We start from the raw sequence: 18,032 nt of genomic DNA on the forward strand, positions 1-18,032 counted from the left end.
ACACACTCCCCAGCTCCGGCCAGTCCTCACACCCACAAGGAAGCTGCTCCCCACCCTCTCCAGCTGGGCTCTGTGCAAGCCCTCCTGCACCAGGTGCCCTGCCCCTTTGCCGGTGGCTAGAGGCCATACCATGGGGCGGCTCCAGGCTGTTTGAGCTCAGGTACAGGTGAGGTATTTCAGCACCAACAAAGACTCCCGCCTGGAGGGGAGGATGGACTCCTCTGGGCCCATCTGTGGGGGAGGAAAACTTTGCCATGGCATTGCCTAGAGGGGGAGCTCGTCAAGGCAGAGCGGGGCGGGTAGCACCAGCTGACCTCGCCAACCCGTCTGGGATGGGGGGTAGAGCGGGGAGGTGGGGGGCCATCAGTGCGAATGAACACAAAGGCAAAATGCTAAGAAGATACTGGACAGCCACTTTCCGGGGCAGCGGAAGGCCGGGCTTGGCTGGCGGCCAGTGGGCTCTGACCAGCGACCCCCTTGGGTTCTGGAAATGCACCATTGTGTCAGCCCCACGGTGGGGGTGGGGGGCATGCTAGGCAGTTACATGGCTCCCGCGGTGGCCTACACCGTGGTCTCATACTCCAGCACCTCCTGCGAGGCCCCCATGCTGCGGTACTGCAGGCGGGGGGTAGCCGGAGAAGAATACTCCAGCGCTAGGATCGTCTTACGGAGCCGCCTGTCAATGAAATGGGCGTCCCAGGCAGGGTACTTCTTCCTGGGCAGATCTATTCGGATGACGGGCCCTTCTGTCCGGGGGGCGCGGGCAACAGGGGTTGGGGGGACGCTTGGCCTGACCTGAAAAACAGGCACGCAGCTGTCCCTGTCCCCTGGCACCCCTTCCCTCTCCCCCCCTGTAGTCCGTGGCAAGGAGCGTGGGGGGCTGGTGATTACGTCCTCCGGGGGTCCCACGCAGGCGGCCGGCGCCTTTTTGAAAATGCAGCCGCCGGTCTGGGGGCCGAACACTGGCCCGTTGGGGTGCAAGAGGCAGTAGTAAATGAACATGAAGAAGATGCCCAGGGCGAAGCTGGAGGAGACCACGCAGACGATGATTAAGGCGTCGAAGTCGGCGGTGGCCTGGCGGTCATAGTACATGTACCAGAGCCCGGTGAGGGCCGCGTTCTCCGCCAGCGTAATGGTGTAGTAGATGGCCATGCGGCAGCGGCTCCGGCCCTCCTTCACGTTGAACCAGCAGAAGATGTAGATGATGCCCACCACCATGTTGTAGATGATCTCCTCCCACTTGGACATGCAGAAGTCCGTCTCCCCCTGGATGATCCAGAAGGTCATGATGCACCAATGCGTGACGATGAAGATGCCAAAGTAGAGCTGGAACACGGAGGCAAAGAGGGCGAAGGCAATGGCGCGGGCAGCGATGGTGAACAGGTGCCAGAGGATCTGCACCACTGCCCCCTTGTAGGACATGGGCATCTTGTCCTCACGCGAGTCCCGCAGCACCTTCTGGTAGGAGGCGATCATCCACGCCAGGGACACCAGGGAGGCCGAGGCCGAGAGACCTGCGGAGACACAGAATGAGTCAGGGAGTTGGAGGGGAGAGGAAGGAGAGGAACACTAGGAGGGGATGGTATGAGATGGGAGGAAGAGGAAGGGAAGACAGAAGATGGAACATGGGTGTGGCCAGGCTGGATCAGATCCCAGCTCCCTCTAGCCCAGAGTCCTGTCTGTGCCAGGGCCCAACACCAGATCCTGCAGGGGAAGGGGTAAGAATCCGCAGGAGCAGATATGCGGTAATCTGCCACCACATTAGGTCTCCTCCCGGTCCCTCAGTTAGAGACTCTGGCTTCAGCTCCAAAGCAGGAGGTTTTATGTCCCTTCCAGAATTTGACCATTAACTATTGACAGTTCTGGTTGTTTTTGTTATCCGTACAAGTGTCCAATCTTTTTTCGACTCTTGCTAAATTCTTGGCCTCAACAACTCCCGGTGGCAGAGAGTTCCACAGTCTCCTCCCCCATTGCGTGAGAAACCCTTTCTGTCTCTCAGTTTTGAATTTGCCACCTTTTAATTTCGTGGCACGTCCCCTGCAGTGACAGGTGATGAGAGGGGGCAGGAAGGCAGATGGAGGGCCGGGATGGGGGCTGGGTCGGCGGGGGGCGTCCCTTACCCTGCAGGGGCTCGATGTTGTTCTGTTGCACCATGATGCTCAGCTGCAGCACCAGCTGGGGGGCGCTCTTCAGGAAGGTCTCCAGCAGCCGCAGCATGCTGATGTCCGCGCTCTCGAACATCATCCTCCAGTAGAAGTGGCTCTGTCTGTGCTCTGACTGCCAGCGGCTCTGGAGGCCGAGGTACAGGGTCCGGAGGTACCTGTGCAGGAGGCAGGGAAGACAGCGGGTGAGACCGGAGTGAGCCCGTGCTCCCCACTTGCTCGACCCCTGAATGTCAGAGACTGGCACGCGGCCCTGCTGCCCGGCCCAGCCATGCAGTCTAGGCCACAGAATCCTGCATTGTGGGGCCAGGGTAAGGCACCGAAGTTTGGGAAACTCAAGGATCCTTCCAAGTATGTTCAGATTCATCCCGAGCACGTTCATAGCTGGCCACAGAAACCCGGGATGGGGGAGATGAGTATCCTCCTTCCCCTCGCAGCGAATAGGCCAGCTGGCATCGCGCTCCCCTCTGGCCCTGCAGTGGAGCAGAGGGGCAGGGGGCTGCCCGGTTGGATACCCCGCCTTTGGGAAGAGACTTTGAAGCGAGATCCTTTCTCGCTCTCCTCGGTGGCTGCCTCGGGGTAACGAGGTATCCCGACGGCAGGGGAGAACAACCGCGTCCAGGCCAGTGTCCCCTCTCAGTGAAGCAGCTGCTAATGCATGGGGCTCAGGATCTTCCTCCTTGAGCTCTTGCCTGCCCTGAGTGTTTAACTCACTGCTTTGTGATGCCCTTTGAGATCCCTGGGGTGCCAAAGGAACTCGGTAAAACTCCCACTCGGGTCTAATGTCCCATGCTCCCCCCTGAGGCTGACCCCGTTCTGCCAACACCTTCGCTGGGCAAGGAGACGCGTGACAGGACAAGTGAGTCCACTAGCAGATGCTTTCCTGTGCTCCGCCTGCTTGAAGTCTCTGTAGGAGCAGGATTTTATAACTGTACTATGAGAATTAATGTATGATTTGATTTCATCCTGCCAGCCACCCTTTTTGAATAGCAGAAAGGAATGACCCTCTGACAGACTGCCAGTGTCTGTACTGATGTTAAGGCAGGGACAGACCAGCACAATCCTTATGTCTGATTATGGTCACCCTTTTGTTCTAGGATAAGTTATAATGTCTACTACGGTTTCCTATATGTATTACAAATTAGGCACTCTAGTTAAATATACATTTCTTTGTTTTAAGGTTTAGTAAGTAAGAGACAGGATCTTGTCTATGATAACAGGATCTATGTTAAGGAGATTAGAGGAAGGCTTAATTTACAATGTCTTTCACTCAAAATAAACTGACACTTTGTATTCTCAAAGGTCTCTGTAAAAAGACGGTTTGTGTGAATGAGGAATGTTTGCATCAGGAAAAGATAAGGTGTGAAGGCCGTTGTTATAGCCAGATGGTCAAGGAAGAAGGAGTGAAGAGACTTAAGGACACCAGAGAACCATCAACGTGCATCCATAATGAAGGAAGGGCAGATTGACGACCCTGAGGTGAAGGCTGACACCCCTAAAGACAGGACAATTGATTAAATTGGAATCAGGACAGGTTGACCCTCTCGGAGGTGTATTGGAATGTTTACATCAAAAGATACACGAATTAAGAAGTAACTGGTCACAAAATGACACAGCAAAATCCATAGACTTCAACAGAGAAAAAAGACTATAAGAAAAGGGTGCTTGGCCATGGGACTTTGGGTTCATCTTGCCACGCTCCGGGAGCATTGGATCACAACCAACAGAGACCTGCTCCCCTTTGCGACCAATCTGGCTGGCCACTAGACTAGTAACTATAAACATCGACTGGCAGGACTGTGTGCATGGGGTGTGTGATTGAAAAGCACACGCTAACTGTTGTATTCTCAATAAATGCGGCGTGCTGCCTTCTCCCCTATAAAGATCCCGTGTACTTCTTATAAGTATAACATTTTCCCCTCTGGCTCTGCATGTTAATAGCTGTTACTGGCCATGGGGCAAGTGCTGAGCTCTTCCTCCTGGGCGCACAGGGCCCCAAAGGCAGCCAGATTGGTGCCTGGTGGGGTAGGAGGATGCCGGGGTCCATGCAGGGATCCCGTGTTGTGTGCCATGAAACAGAGCCCTGTGCAGACGCCCTGCAGCCTTGTACAGGAGGCTTTTGTGGCTGGGGGGAATGTGGGAGAGGTAGAGGACTGGTCAGCCTGACTGCCAATCAGCAAGAGAGTAACCCAAACCCACCCTGACAGGGATCCAGGAGAGACTGGGCATGCTGGGCTCGGGCCGGGACAGGGAACAGGGCATACCCAGCTGCCCCTAAGGGGGATCCCCTCGCAGGATATCAGTGGGTACGGAGTCTGGCTAGGCTGTACATCCCCACGGTTGCTCATGCCACAGAGCCTGGCCTCTTTGTATACTGAGTCCCAGTATCTTTCCCTGGGATATCACCGTACCTTTCGCCTTGTGAACACGGAGTTCTGGTCTATTTCACTGGGATCACACCCACTCTCCCCTCCAGCCTGAGATCCCTGGTCTATCTCGCTGGCTTGCACGCTGACCTGGGGGGTGCAGTTTGGCAGCACTGATCTCAGAGGGAGAACGTGGCACCTTGGCTTTCGGAAGTGGTATCTATTTTTTCCCTAACCCGACTGAGGCCTGCCCCTCTTCCCCTGCCGTGCTGATCAGACAGGATAAAGGGAACAGCTGCTCTGACTGAGACCTCGGGAGCTGTATGCAGGAAACTCACAGGGTTTTGATGACGGAGCCTTCCCTGGCTCTGGCTGCTGCCATCACATGGCTTGTGCCTGCCATATGGTAGCCAGTGTGGGGTCAGCGGAGGTGTTTGTGTGGACTCATGCTTGTGATTTACAAACAGGCCGTCTCTTACCTTGCAAACAGGGACTGGACTCCCTTCCCCCTCCCCAGCAACAAGCCCGGGACTGACCAGCTGCGCTGGGTCTGTGGTGAGCCATTGCCAGAGGCCGAGGAAGAGGCTTTTGTGCTTTTACACTGCCCTCTGCTCCAGTGAAGCAGGCAGCTCCTATGCAGCACGGGGCCGCAGGAATCCTGTCTACATGACAATCTGAGGTGTGACTGCGGCATGGGTACACACCCCCAGCCTGGCTTTGATCTCCCCATCTCCAGTAACAGCAGCAGGGAAGCTAGCCCTCAAGTACACCCCCAAGGCCAGTGCGTGCAACCCTGCTGTTGTCTCTGCTATCACGGCTTCCCTGCTATTGGCACCGGAGCTAACCTGGGTACGTCTACGGTCACCCCCCTGACTCCAGTGTAGACAGAGCCTTAGGGTGAGCACAATTCAAGCTGCAAATTCCCTTCTGTCTTATAGCCCTGCCCCCAGGTCTTATGCGGGGTGACTAGTCTGTGGGAATTACCCACAGCCATGCACATCAGTGAGCAATGGCTCCAGCCGTGTGAGCTTAAACACAAAAAGGAAGCTTACAAGAATTGGAAACTTGGACAGATGACTAGGGAGGAGTATAAAAATATTGCTCAAGCATGCAGGGGTAGAGTAATCAGGAAACCCAAAGCACAACTGGAGTTGCAGCTAGCAAGAGATGTGAAGGGTAACAAGTAGGGCTTCTACAGGTATGTTGGCAACAAGGAGGTCAGGGAAAGTGTGGGACCCTTACTGAATGAGGGAGGCAACCTAGGGACAGATGATGTGGAAAAAGCTGGAGTACTCAACGCTTTTTTTGCCTCTGTCTTCACAGAGGTCAGCTCCCGGACTGCTGCACTGGGCAGCACAGCATGGGGAGGAGACGAGCAGCCCTCAGTGGTGAAAGAACAGGTTCAGGACTATTTAGAAAAGCTGGACGTGCACAAGTCCATGGGGCCAGATCTAATGCAGCCGAGGGTGCTGAGGGAGTTGGCGGATGTGATTGCAGAGCCATTGGCCATTATCTTTGAAAACTCGTGGCGATGGGGGGAGGTCCTGGACGACTGGAACGAGGCAAATATCATGCTCCTCTTTAAAAATGGGAAGAAGGAGAATCCGGGGAACTACAGACCCATCAGCCTCACCTCAGTCCCTGGAAAACCATGGAGCAGGTCCCCAAGGAATCCACTGTGAAGCACTCGGAGGAGACGAAGGTGATCGAGAACAGTCAACATAGATTCACCAAGGGCAAGTCGTGCCTGACCAACCTGATTGTCTTCTGTGAGGAGATAACTGGCTCTGTGGATATGGGGAAAGCAATGGACGTGATATAGCTTGACTTTAGCAAAGCTTTTGATACAGTCTCCCACAATCTACTTGCCAGCAAGTTAAAGAAGTATGGGCTGGATGAATGGACTATAAGGTGGATAGAAAGCTGGCTAGATTGTCGGGCTCAACGGGTAGTGATCAATGGCTCCATGTCTAGTTGGCAGCCAGTATCAAGCAGAGTGCCCCAGAAGTTGGTCCTAGGGCCGGTTTTGTTCAACATCTTCATTAATGATCTAGAGGATGGGATGGATTGCACCTTCAGCAAATTCGTGGATGACACTAAGCTGGAGGCAGAGGTAGATACTATGGAGGGTAGGGATAGGGTCCAGAGTGACCTAGATAAATTGGAGGATTGGGCTAAAAGAAATCTGATGAAGTTTAACAAGGACAAGTGCAGAGTCCTGCACTTAGGACGGAAGAATCCCATGTACCGCTACAGACTGGGGACCGACTGGTTAAGCAGCAGTTCTGCAGAAAAGGAGCTGGGGAATACAGTGGACGAGAAGCTGGATATGAGTCAACAGTGTATCCTTGTTGCCAAGAAGACTAACGGCATATTGGGCTGAATTAGTAGGAGCATTGCAAGCAGATCGAGGGCAGTGATTATTCCCCTCTATTCGGCACTGGTGAGGCCACATCTGGAGTATTGCGTCCAGTTTTGGGACCCTCACTACGGAAAGGATGTGGACAAATTGGAGAGAGTCCAGCGGAGGGCATCGAAAATGATCAGGGGGCTGGGGCACATGACTTACGAGAAAAGGCTCAGGGAACTGGGCTTATTTCGTCGACAGAAGAGAAGGGGTGTGGGGAGAGATTTGATAGCCGCCTTCAACTACCTGAAGGGGGGTTCCAAAAAGGATGGAGCTTGGCTGTCCTCAGTGGTGGCAGATGATAGAACAAGGAGCAATGGTCTGAAGTTGCAGTGGGGGAGGTCTAGGTAGGATATCAGGAAACACTATTTCACGCGGAGGGTGGTGAAGCACTGGAATGGGTTCTCTAGGGAGGTGGTGAAATTTCCATCCTTAGAGGTTTTTAAGGTCAGGCTTGACAGAGCCCTGGCTGGGATAATTTAGTTGGGGTTGGTCCTGCTTTGAGCAGGGGGTTGGACTAGATTAGGGGTTCTCAAACTGGGGGTCAGGACCCCTCAGGGGGTCATGAGGTTATTACATGGGGGGTCGCGAGCTGTCAGCCTCCACTCCAAACCCCTCTTTGCCTCCAGCATTTATAATGGTGTTAAATATATAAAAAAGTGTTTTTAATTTATAAGGGGGGTTGCACTCAGCAGCTTGCTATGTGAAAGGCGTCGCCAGTGCACAAGTTTGAGAACCACTGGCCTAGATGACCTCCTTGTAGAACTGATCAATGAAATAGTTTTTAATTGTTCACTTTATTAATATAACTTTATAAGCAAAGTTTTTTGAATGAAACAACATTCATTCATTAAATCGGTTACCCCAATAACTGGCTAATTGAGTTTCACTTTCAATCCAATTGCTGCTTAAATCGCTGAAACTTACACAGTTTCAACATTGTAACTTCTGCTCACTGTTTGTCATTCATTATACTTGTCTATATTGTAACTTCTGTTCACTATTTGTCATTCCTTACACCTGTCCATATTGTAACTCAAACTCCATTTCAGCTTGTCCCAAACTCCATTTTAAAATGCTCACTCCATTTTGTAAACCCTGCTGCAACCTTCATTTTGCAAAACCCTGCTATAATCTGATGAGTGTAGTTTAGATGTGGGAATGAGGTATGGATGGATGATGGAATCAACCTCCAGCCCCAGCCTGTCCTGATGAAATAAAGTGTAAACGCCAACGGCTGAAGATGCAGACAACAGCCCTGACAAAGCAAGAAGAGTCCACCCTCAAAAGAAAAGAACAAAAGTACAACTGAAGAAACTTCAAAGCCAGGTCCCAGGCTGAAAGACACATGTCTGCAATTGACGGGTGATCAGTCACACCGGACCCAGAGGCAGCCTGACACAGCAGGACCTATAGACTCTGGATTCAAACTAAAGCCTACAAAAAGGATGGATGCGATGGAAGACTTTGGAGGGTCACATTCTGCTGCCAGCATGGAAGGGCATCGGTGCATGCCCAACAGAAACCCAGCTCTTCCTTGTGCCCGGCTTTCCTGGCCAGTTAGCCGCCATAAGCTACGAATCCAAGCCATGAACTCAAGCTACATTCAGGACTGGTAATTATACAGCAGCTGCAGAACATTTGGGGTGCGTGTGTGTGTGTGTATTTATACATAGGTATTAGATATTAGTTATTGGTCATAAATCAAATTGTGTTATAATAAGCGTGACATATTGTCTTGTCCCCTGAAACGATCCTGTGTAGTTTTATCTGCATAACATCCTGAGGTCTCTTCCAACCCTAATCTTCTATTATTCTATGATCCTATGATTCCCTGCAGGGTGCCCTGCCTGACCCAGGCCATACGGTCCCCAGAGATCTGAGGTTCCCTACAGCAGTGCCCTGGCATCTTGTGGTCTCACCCTTGCTGTTCATTATCTCACATTCACAGGTGCTCAAGGAAAACTGACCACAAGTGAGGGCAGCTGCAATGCAGCTTGATTCACAGCCGGTCAGTGCTGGAGCTCCTGCCTTACCCAGCTCAAGGGCCAGAGGCTCTCCCCAGCTGCCTGTGGCTCTCCCCAGGGCACTGGGGACAAACAGCCTCGGTGCTCACAGTCAATTACATCCTCTGAACTATACACTAGACATCCAATTCCTCTCTCTCTCCTCGCCCCGGGAAGGAGGAGAACTGTGCCAGCTGGGGAGCTGGATCCCTGGGGAAAGGGCGTCCCGAGAGAGCACGGCTGAGCCCCAGTGGTGGAGCAGGGCTGAGGAGCTGGTTGCTGGTCTGTGCTCCACGCTGCTCTGCTACTCAAACCACCTCACGTAGGTGTTGGAAGGCGGGAGACAAATGACTGGGAAAACAGAAAGATTAAGCAAAAGGAAGTGGGACTATAAAGCTCCCTCCCAACCTAGTAAAACTGTCACGCAAACTGATGGCCTTTGTATCAGATCCATAAAATGCTGTCAGTCGACTCCATTAGCTGGTGAGTGCCAGGAGAAAGCCGTATCCCAGCACTTTAAGCCCATATATCAGCTCCAAGGAGGTGGGGCTGGCCCCGCTCTGGCTGCTGGAAGACACCAAGGCCTGGCGCCCCCCCTGTGGTGCAGCCAGGAACGTGCTGGCCGCCTCGGGAGAGCCTGAGCAAAGTTCATTTTCTCAGCTGCAATAAGTCACTGCTCCTGAGCGACTATTCCTGGGAAATGGGCTCCTTGCTGTGGGGCATGTGATAAAAGGCAGAGCGGAGACAGGGCCATATTTAGCCAGCGAACAGACAAATTACACTCCGCTGGCACCTTCAACACATACGTCTTTCCCAAGGAGCAAAGCCCCCCAACACACAGCCCGCGCAGGCACTCAGCTGCAGCTGCCATCTGTTCCAGCTGAGAGTTCCTCCTGGTTCAGTGCTTGCCTCCTCCCCATTCTTAGTGCAGGAAGTGTTGGCCCAACACATAAGGAGCAGATCTCTTGGAAGATTTCAGTGCATGGAGAAGGGAAGGGAAGAATGGTCCCACCGAGCCCCGCGGGACTTGCAGCAGGAGTCTCTGGGTGTGATCTCCCCTGAATAACGCAGCTCCAAGCAAGGCCATGTGGATGTCAAGCAACAGGGGCTGGTGTTCCCAAGCTGGGCTACCTCCCAGCCTGTGAAAAGCCCCAGTGATCTTCGAGCAGGGAAAGAAAGGAAGAACGTGCTGCAGCGGAAATCCTGGGCAGGGGCGAGGTGCTGGGGAAGGATGGCAGAGGACGGGTCTAGAGTCCTTTTCCATAACAGCTTCTCACACTCAGTCCCAGCTCCTTCTGGCTGCCTTGTGCTAGGAGCCCTCTTTACCCAGATTGGGGCTACGGGAGGCTGTGGGACCAGAGGGGGTGAATTGCCCAGCGAATGCTCTCAAAGGGGTGGGGCACCAGTGCTAGAAAGTTCTGCTCTTGAAAAGATCAACTTTGCAAAGCCAGAAGTTTGGTATGGAATGGCCCAGGCATCTGCTCTCGGGTGTGGGGTTGGCTTTCTGCTTGGATTCTTTTGGAGTCCCTGGCTGTGAGGGAGCTCTCAGATATCGGAGTCTGCTGGCACTCCAGGGATTAGGAATCAAAGTTTCTATTTCCATGGCCCTGCTATAATTCCCAGGGAGAGAAGCTAATGCTAGGCCAGAGCTGAGAAACCAGCGCTCAGGAGCAGAGCTGAAGAAATACCTGATTTGACAGTTTGGTGGCTGAACTGAAAAATCCCAGGGGAAAACTGGTTTGTTTCGAGCCAAACTGACTTTTGGGTGTCTTGGTGGAATAAAATACAGAAGAAAATACGTGGAGGTCAACATGAAATATTTCCAATTACACCTAGCCCTAGCCTCTGTTTGCCAGAAGCTGAGAATGGCAACAGGGGATGGATCACTTGATGATTCCCTGTTCTGTTCATTCCCTCTGGGGCACCTGGCGTTGGCCACTGTTGGAAGACAGGATTCTGGACTACATGGACCTTTGGTCTGACCCAGTATGGCCACTCTTATGTTCAAATGTCAAATCAAACCAGACATTTTAAAATGGTTCGTTTCAATTTTTTTAAAAGCAAAACGCTTCCAGATTTTTGATATTTTAGTTGTCAGTCAAAGGCATTTGCCGAATTCACTCTGAATTCATGGACAGTGTAGGGGTCCTGAAAAATGCATTTCTCACCAAATTTCCTATGTGCCAAAAATATTTCACCCAGCTCTGCTCAGGGGGTATGAAGAGAGGGAGCCCATAACAGGGAGCCTGGGGGCGACTCTGGGCTAGTGGGCAAACAGGAGTGAACAAGGCAGGGTCTATTTACCAGCCAGAGCTAGCTAGCGCTCACTCCTGTGCTAGGAGTAACTTTAGGGTTAGGAAAAAGAAAAGGAGGACTTGTGGCACCTTAGAGACTAACAAATTTATTTGAGCATAAGCTTTAGGGTTAGGGTTGTATCCGCGACAGGCTGAGGGTCATCCAGCGGCGGCAGGTGGCCAGCAGCAGGTTCATCGGGGTGTGGAGTATCTAGACCATGCAGAATGCAGGGATCCAAGGAACGTCTGTGTCAGTCTTGAGGCCAAGCACCGTTCTGCAGGACAGAATCGCCCAGGGGGATAAAGGAGAGAGAGCAAGGTGCAAAGCTGCAGCTAGGACACACGGGCCAGACAAGAGGGAGCAGTGGAGCAATTCCTATCGTTGTGCAATAGCCACAGGCGCGCGCCTGTGAACACACCCAGAGGGGGATCGTTCCTCTTACTGGGCCAAATTCAAGCCTGGTGCAAACTGGTGCCTCACCATTGGTTTCAGTGGCGTTCTGCCTGATTACACCAGCCCTGGACTTGGTCCCGTGGTTTCTCAGTCCCTGGCTTATGGAGAAACACTCTGTTCAGAGTGTGCAAAGAGAAAGGCATCACTGCCAGGTAGTGCTCCCTCAGGCGGCTCTCCCCAGCTCAGACCCACACATTCCACCTCACCCTCCGGCCCCGACAGCGCTCCACCTCGGTCTCCTCCAGCCCAAACTTCTGCCACACCCGCTCCCTAGGGCAGGTTAACAGCCCCCTGAAAGCTGCCGCTCGGTTCCCCACAGGGACGTACCGTCGCAGCAGCACTCCACATCCAAGTCCAGACCCACGGGACCAGCCCCCTTCCAGACTGCCCCTCAGGCAAGACCTGGGGTGCCACAGGTACCCCCACTCATCATGCAGCCCACCAGGCATGCAGCGATCTGCAGAGACCCCCTGCTCCCAGAGCACGGCGGCAGGGCTTTGTGAAGGAGGAAGAAGAGAGGGGGAAAGTGCAAGACGCAGCGAGGGAAGGAGAGCAGATGAGAGCAGGTAGCAGCTGGCATCTGGGGGGCCAGGGCAGGGCCGCTGGGACCTGAAAGAGATCTCATTCTCAGACCCCCACCAGGAACTGGGAGTAAAGGAGCAGGAAGCCAGGGGCAGGAGGAAGATATTTGATCCTGCCCTGGGAATAGTGGCTGCTTTTTGCTCAGGCAAGAGCTCTAATAGGGGCAGTCATTTGTATACCAAAGCAGTCAAATGAATTTACCCCAGAGGGTGGGAAGATGCGGGAGAGCCGGTGGCACCGGTGCTCAGGTAGGGGGAAGCTCCTAGAGATCTTGGGTCTTTCTGTGTCTCTCTCACTGCAGCCCAATAGCCAAGCCTTCTTGGCAAACAAACTGCACAACGCTTCTGCAGTGAAACATGCACCACTCGCCCCTGAAACCACCTTTTCCTTATCCACGCACTGAGCTGGGTGCTGCAGGCCGTGACTGTCCCGGGCACTGGGGCACCCTCGCGGCTGCTGCTCTGTGCGGGGAGGAGGAGCTGGATGGCAGAACCGGCACAGCGGCTTCCCTCAGCCTCCTGTGAAGGAGACTTTCCTTCGCCTCTTGCACACACTGGCAATGGAAACCCGCAGGGAAGGGAGCCCGGCCCCGAAGGATGCTCAGGAGACAGCGGGAGAGAAATTTGCTGGGAGAGGCAGATGGACTCTTGGAGCCTGAAGGTTCCAGAGCAGCTGAAAAGTGACAATTGGTTTGACAGAAGAAACAGCAACGTGGGGTAATGTGGAGGGGCGCGTGGGCAGGGGTGGGTGGGCGGGCGTGCGCGTGGGCCCTGGAACCAGGGAGCAGCAGAGGAGGGAGAGACACCCCTAGAGATAAAGGAGAGATGGATAATGAGCCAGAAAGAGCGTGTGGCAGCTGGGCCCAGAGAGGAGAGACAGGGCCAGAAATCAGCAGGGCTGCCCAGGAGAGCCGCAGAGCACTGGGCCCTGTGTATGCAGGCGCGGCCACTTGGGAGTAAATCCAGAGCCCGCAAGGGACGGAGGCCTTGCCCCTCCCTCCCCGAGAGCCTGCCAGGCTGCTCCGCCGGGGATGCGGATGCGATGGAATGCCGCACTGCCCAAGGGAGCCCCATCCCGCAGTGCCAGAGCACCGCCAGCCGACTGCCTTGCTGCGCCAGAGCCTGGCTGCCCACGCCAGACAGATGCCCACCTTCCCTGCCAATAGTCTCTGGTGGGAATATGTGCCCCTGCTGGATTTAACCAACTATGCAGCGCCTCTGCGGCTTGCAGAGCTGAAGCACGGCAGAGACACCTGCCCATGAAAGCCTGGGACCCTGCAGAACGGGAGCCCTGCTGGAAATCCCCTCAGTGGTGGGTGAAGCCCCCTGCAGCTGGTGCACTGGAAAGGGGCATCTGGTCTGTGGGACAGCAGACACCAGGGAGCTGAATGAAAAACGGGGGGGTGGGAGCCGAGGGGAAGTAAAGCAGCCTGAGTGAGCCAGCCAGCCGAGGGACCGGGAGGGGAGAGGCAGAGCCGGGCAAGGCTGGGCCGGGCAGTGGAGCCCGGAGGGAGGAGAGCCGGGGCTAGGGGTGTATCAGCGCAGACAGAGAGGAGCCCTTCTGCTGTCACTGAGCTGACAGCTCCCTGGCTGGCTGCGTTACCAAGGACACTGACATGTGACAGTGATTGTTAATCCTGCGCTTTCAATATTCAGCAGGGCGGGGAATTTACTGGGCTCTTGACAATTTTCCAGCCACTCGGAAGGGCCAGGATACCTGGCAATGGCTCTTAATGGCGGAAACCTTCATCAATCACCTTGGGAAGGACAGGGATGACAGGAGAGCCATATCCCCGGGGGGAGAAACCCTGCCACCCAGCAAGCCACCCCTGCGCCCGCCCAGCCTCGCGCCACGCCGGCTTTCTGTTTACAGGCAGGCTCATAGAAGCTGCGTAAGTAACTAACCCTCAAACCTGTGCACCTCGGCCCAGGGTCTCGTTCCTGGCAGTCACCCTGAGCACCCGCACTGCGTCCAGCCCTGGGGGGCACTGGCTGAAAAGTGACTGGGGGTAGCTCCCCCACACTGAGCAGCAGAGCCAGAGGCCAAGTCAAGGGAGCGGGGGGATTGCAGCAGAACCCCAACAGACTCGCCACAGGTGCTAGAGGCTATCCCACCCCTTATACTCTCAGGGTCCAGAGGTGAGGGGCAGGCACAGGCCTGCCTCCCCCCATCCCCCAACACTGCCCACTAGGAACTTCAACCTTGGGCATCAGGGGGCCCTGTCTCGCTGGAGTGGGGAGACCCACAGGCTACCCCAGTGAGTCCTTGAGGCTGCACCCCGGCTTTTCCTCAAAGATCAGCCCCTTTGGGCACCTGGAAAGTGATTGTGGGGGTTTGCACAGAAGAGCTAGCGCTGCTCTTGGCAAGCCATGTGAGGGAGCTCACAAAGTCAGGAGGAGTCGTCCCCACTCTGACCCCTCGGGTGTCCCTGCTCTTTGGGACTGCTCTGCACCGGGGAAACCTAGGGGCTGCCCAGTAACTCGGCTCGGCTCTGCACTGGTTCTTACACCATGCTCAGCTGAGCACCCGCCAGTCACGTATTAAGCAATGGGAGCTGCTAGTGAGATCCCCCATGATACGCAGGAGAGCACGTGTGCGCCTGGTGAAAGAACATAGCCGAGTACCTGCTCCACTTCCCCACCCCATGTACCAGCTCGTAAGAACCAGCCACAGCCTGAGGCCCTGACTGAGTTTTTACTTGGCACAACTCTCATCGCAGTCAGGGGAGCTCTGCCAGAGTCAAAAGGGGCTTGAGTAAGAGGACAGCAGTATTTAGCCTATTCACACCATCAGCTCTGCACCCCTTCCATCTGGGGATCTCCAAGCACTCGAGAGATTAACCGAGCCTCAGTACACCCCGACAAAGCCAGTATCACTGTCATAGAATCATAGAATATGAGGGCTGGAAGGGACCTCAGGAGGTCATCTAGTCCAACCCCCTGCTCAAAGCAGGACCAATCCTCAACTAAATCATCCCAGCCAGGGCTTAGTCAAGCCTGACCTTAAAAACTTCTAAGGAAGGAGATTCCACCACCTCCCTAGGGAACCCATTCCAATGCTTCACCACCCTCTTAGTGAAAAAGTTTTTCCTAATATCCAACCTAAATCTCCCCCACTGCAACTTGAGACCATTACTCCTTGTTCTGTCATCTGCTACCACTGAGAACAGTCTAGATCCATCCTCTCTGGAACCCCCTTTCAGGTAGTTGAAAGCAGCTATCAAATCCCCCCTCATTCTTCTCTTCCGCAAACTAAACAATCCCAGTTCCCTCAGCCTCTCCTCATAAATCATGTGTTCCAGTCCCCTAATCATTTTTGTTGCCCTCTGCTGGACACTTTCCAATTTTTTCACATCCTTCTTGTAGTGTGGGGCCCAAAACTGGACACAGTACTCCAGATGAGGCCTCACCAATGTCGAATAGAGGGGAACAATCACGTCCCTCGATCTGCTGGCAATGCCCCTACTTATACATCCCAAAATGCCATTGGCCTTCTTGGCAACAAGGGCACACTGTTGACTCATATCCAGCTTCTCGTCCACTGTAACCCCTCGGTCCTTTTCTGCAGAACTGCTGCCTAGCCATTCGGTCCCTAGTCTGTAGTGGTGCATGGGATTCTTCCGTCCTAAGAGCAGGACTCTGCACTTGTCCTTGTTGAACCTCATCAGATTTCTTTTGGCCCAATCCTTCAATTTGTCTAGGTCCCTCTGTATCCCATCCCTACCCTCCAACATATCTACCTCTCCTCCCAGTTTAGTGTCATCTGCAAACTTGCTGAGGGTGCAATCCACACCATCCTCCAGATCATTAATGAAGATACTGAAGAAAACCAGCCCAAGGACAGACCCTTGGGGCACTCCGCTTGATACCGGCTGCCAACTAGACATGGAGCCATTGACCACTGCCCGTTGAGCCCGACAATCTAGCCAGCTTTCTATCTACCTCATAGTCCATTCATCCATTTAACTTGCTGGCAAGAATACTGTGGGAGACCGTGTCAAAAGCTTTGCTAAAGTCAAGGAACAACATGTTCACTGCTTTCCCCTCATCTACAGAGCCAGTTTTATCTCATCATAGAAGGCAATTGGATTAGTCAGGCATGACTTGCCCTTGGTGAATCCATGCTGACTGTTCCTGATCACTTTCCTCTCCTCTAAGTGCTTCAGAATTGATTCCTTGAGGACCTGCTCCATGATTTTTCCAGGGACTGAGGTGAGGCTGACTGTCCTGTAGTTCCCAGGATCCTCCTTCTTCCCTTTTTTAAAGATGGGCACTACATTAGCCTTTTTCCATTCGTCCGGGACCTCCCCCGATCACCATGAGTTTACAAAGATAATGGCCCCATTTTACAGGTGGGGAAATGGAGGTCCAGAAAGTGGGGGGATGGCCTTGCCCAAGGTCATACAGAACCGCAGGGTCTGATCAGCGCCCTGCAGGATACAAACTGCCTGCTGACTTCACTGGGATTAACTTGCATTTTGCAGGGGGAGAACTGGTCCCTTGGAGTCCTTATTGCTAATCCTGCTCACTAGCTCCCCAACAGCACCCCCAGAGTCAGAGGCACCTGTGGAGGCTGCTGGAGAGGCGGGACTGCAGCAGGCAGCTCCTGGGAGTGAATGAAAGCAGAAGAGCAGAGAGGGGTTTATCTCAAGGCCTTTCCGCCCCTCTCGCTCTGCTGCAGAGAACAGCCTGCCCACGCAGCTCCTCACCTGAGAGAGGCTTTGCCCATGGCTGGGAAAGGAGAGCGACAAGGAGACCTGGGGAGAGAGCGGCCAGGCTCTCCAGACAGGTGCCTTCCTCCCGCATGGCAGCAGGGGGCACAGGGAGCCTGGGCTCTGAGACAAGTGGCCGCAGCCAGCACTAAGTGGATGCACAAGCTGAAGAGAAAGCAGCAGGACTCCCTGCCAAGGTAAAGGAGGAGGCAGGTAAGGAGATGCAGGACTGGCCTTGAGATCGTGGTGTCTTGGGCTTTACATTAATGGCCCCAGTCTTTGCAGGTCAGCTACCCCATGAAGATTTCATCAGCACCAGCCAGCATTTGCCTCCTTCCATTCAACTGTGCTTGCCCTAGCCTCCTCAGGAGCGCAGGCCCCTCCCAACCCAGCCCAACCCCAGCCCACCCCAGCATCCCAGTCTGCAACAAGGTCAGCTGCTTCCCAAGCACCCCTCATGACCAGGGATGGCTCTGCAGCACTGCCTCAGTTTCCCTATTAAGCAGCCCTGATAAAGAAACTCCACACAGCCAGGTCAGTGCTGGACACATGGCTTGGCGCTCCAAGAAAGTCACAGAATGAAGTTAACCCCTTCCAGGGTAACAGGAGTCCACTTAAAATGTCCCAACAAACAAAACATTCTACTGCCCTGCCTGGGCTTTTCTTCAGCCCACCCTCTGGGCAGCATTCCCAGCTCCCTTCTGGGCCACCTCTCAGGACTACTGAGGACTCAGTCTACAGGCTGGTTCCCCTGGATCACCTTCTCCTGAGCCCTGGCTCAGGGCCTCTTACAGGAGCGAGCGAGCGAGCGAGCAGCCCAGCCTGCTGCCCACTTCCTGTGGCTCCACCCCACATTGAGTTCACGCTCAGTCCTTTTATAAGAACCAAGTGTTTATTAAAGCACCAGCTGACCCCCTTTAGCCCCACCCTCTGAGGCTAATTAATTATGGCACAAGTGGGGCTAGCCCCATCTACCCTTAAAGGGGCCAGTCACCCTGGGCCAGGAAGCTAAAGCTGGCACAGAGGGCCAGGACCTGATGAGCAGCGACA

General features: G+C 54.1%; 1 protein-coding gene across 1 annotated transcript in view; it reads right to left on the reverse strand.

The window, feature by feature from the left end:
• Positions 1 to 376: 376 nt before the first annotated feature.
• Positions 377 to 18,032, reverse strand: part of XKR7 (XK related 7) — a 31,423-nt gene continuing 13,767 nt past the window's right edge. Inside the window, exons 2-3 of the mRNA XM_037915340.2 lie at positions 2,121 to 2,320; positions 377 to 1,514 (exon numbers count right to left, since the gene is read on the reverse strand). Coding sequence (XP_037771268.1) covers positions 562 to 1,514; positions 2,121 to 2,320 — 1,153 coding nt within the window. The 3' untranslated portion in view covers positions 377 to 561. The remainder of the gene's footprint in view (positions 1,515 to 2,120; positions 2,321 to 18,032) is intronic.

This window comes from Chelonia mydas, chromosome 13, assembly GCF_015237465.2.
Source record: "Chelonia mydas isolate rCheMyd1 chromosome 13, rCheMyd1.pri.v2, whole genome shotgun sequence".
Classification (NCBI taxonomy): Eukaryota; Metazoa; Chordata; order Testudines; family Cheloniidae; genus Chelonia; species Chelonia mydas.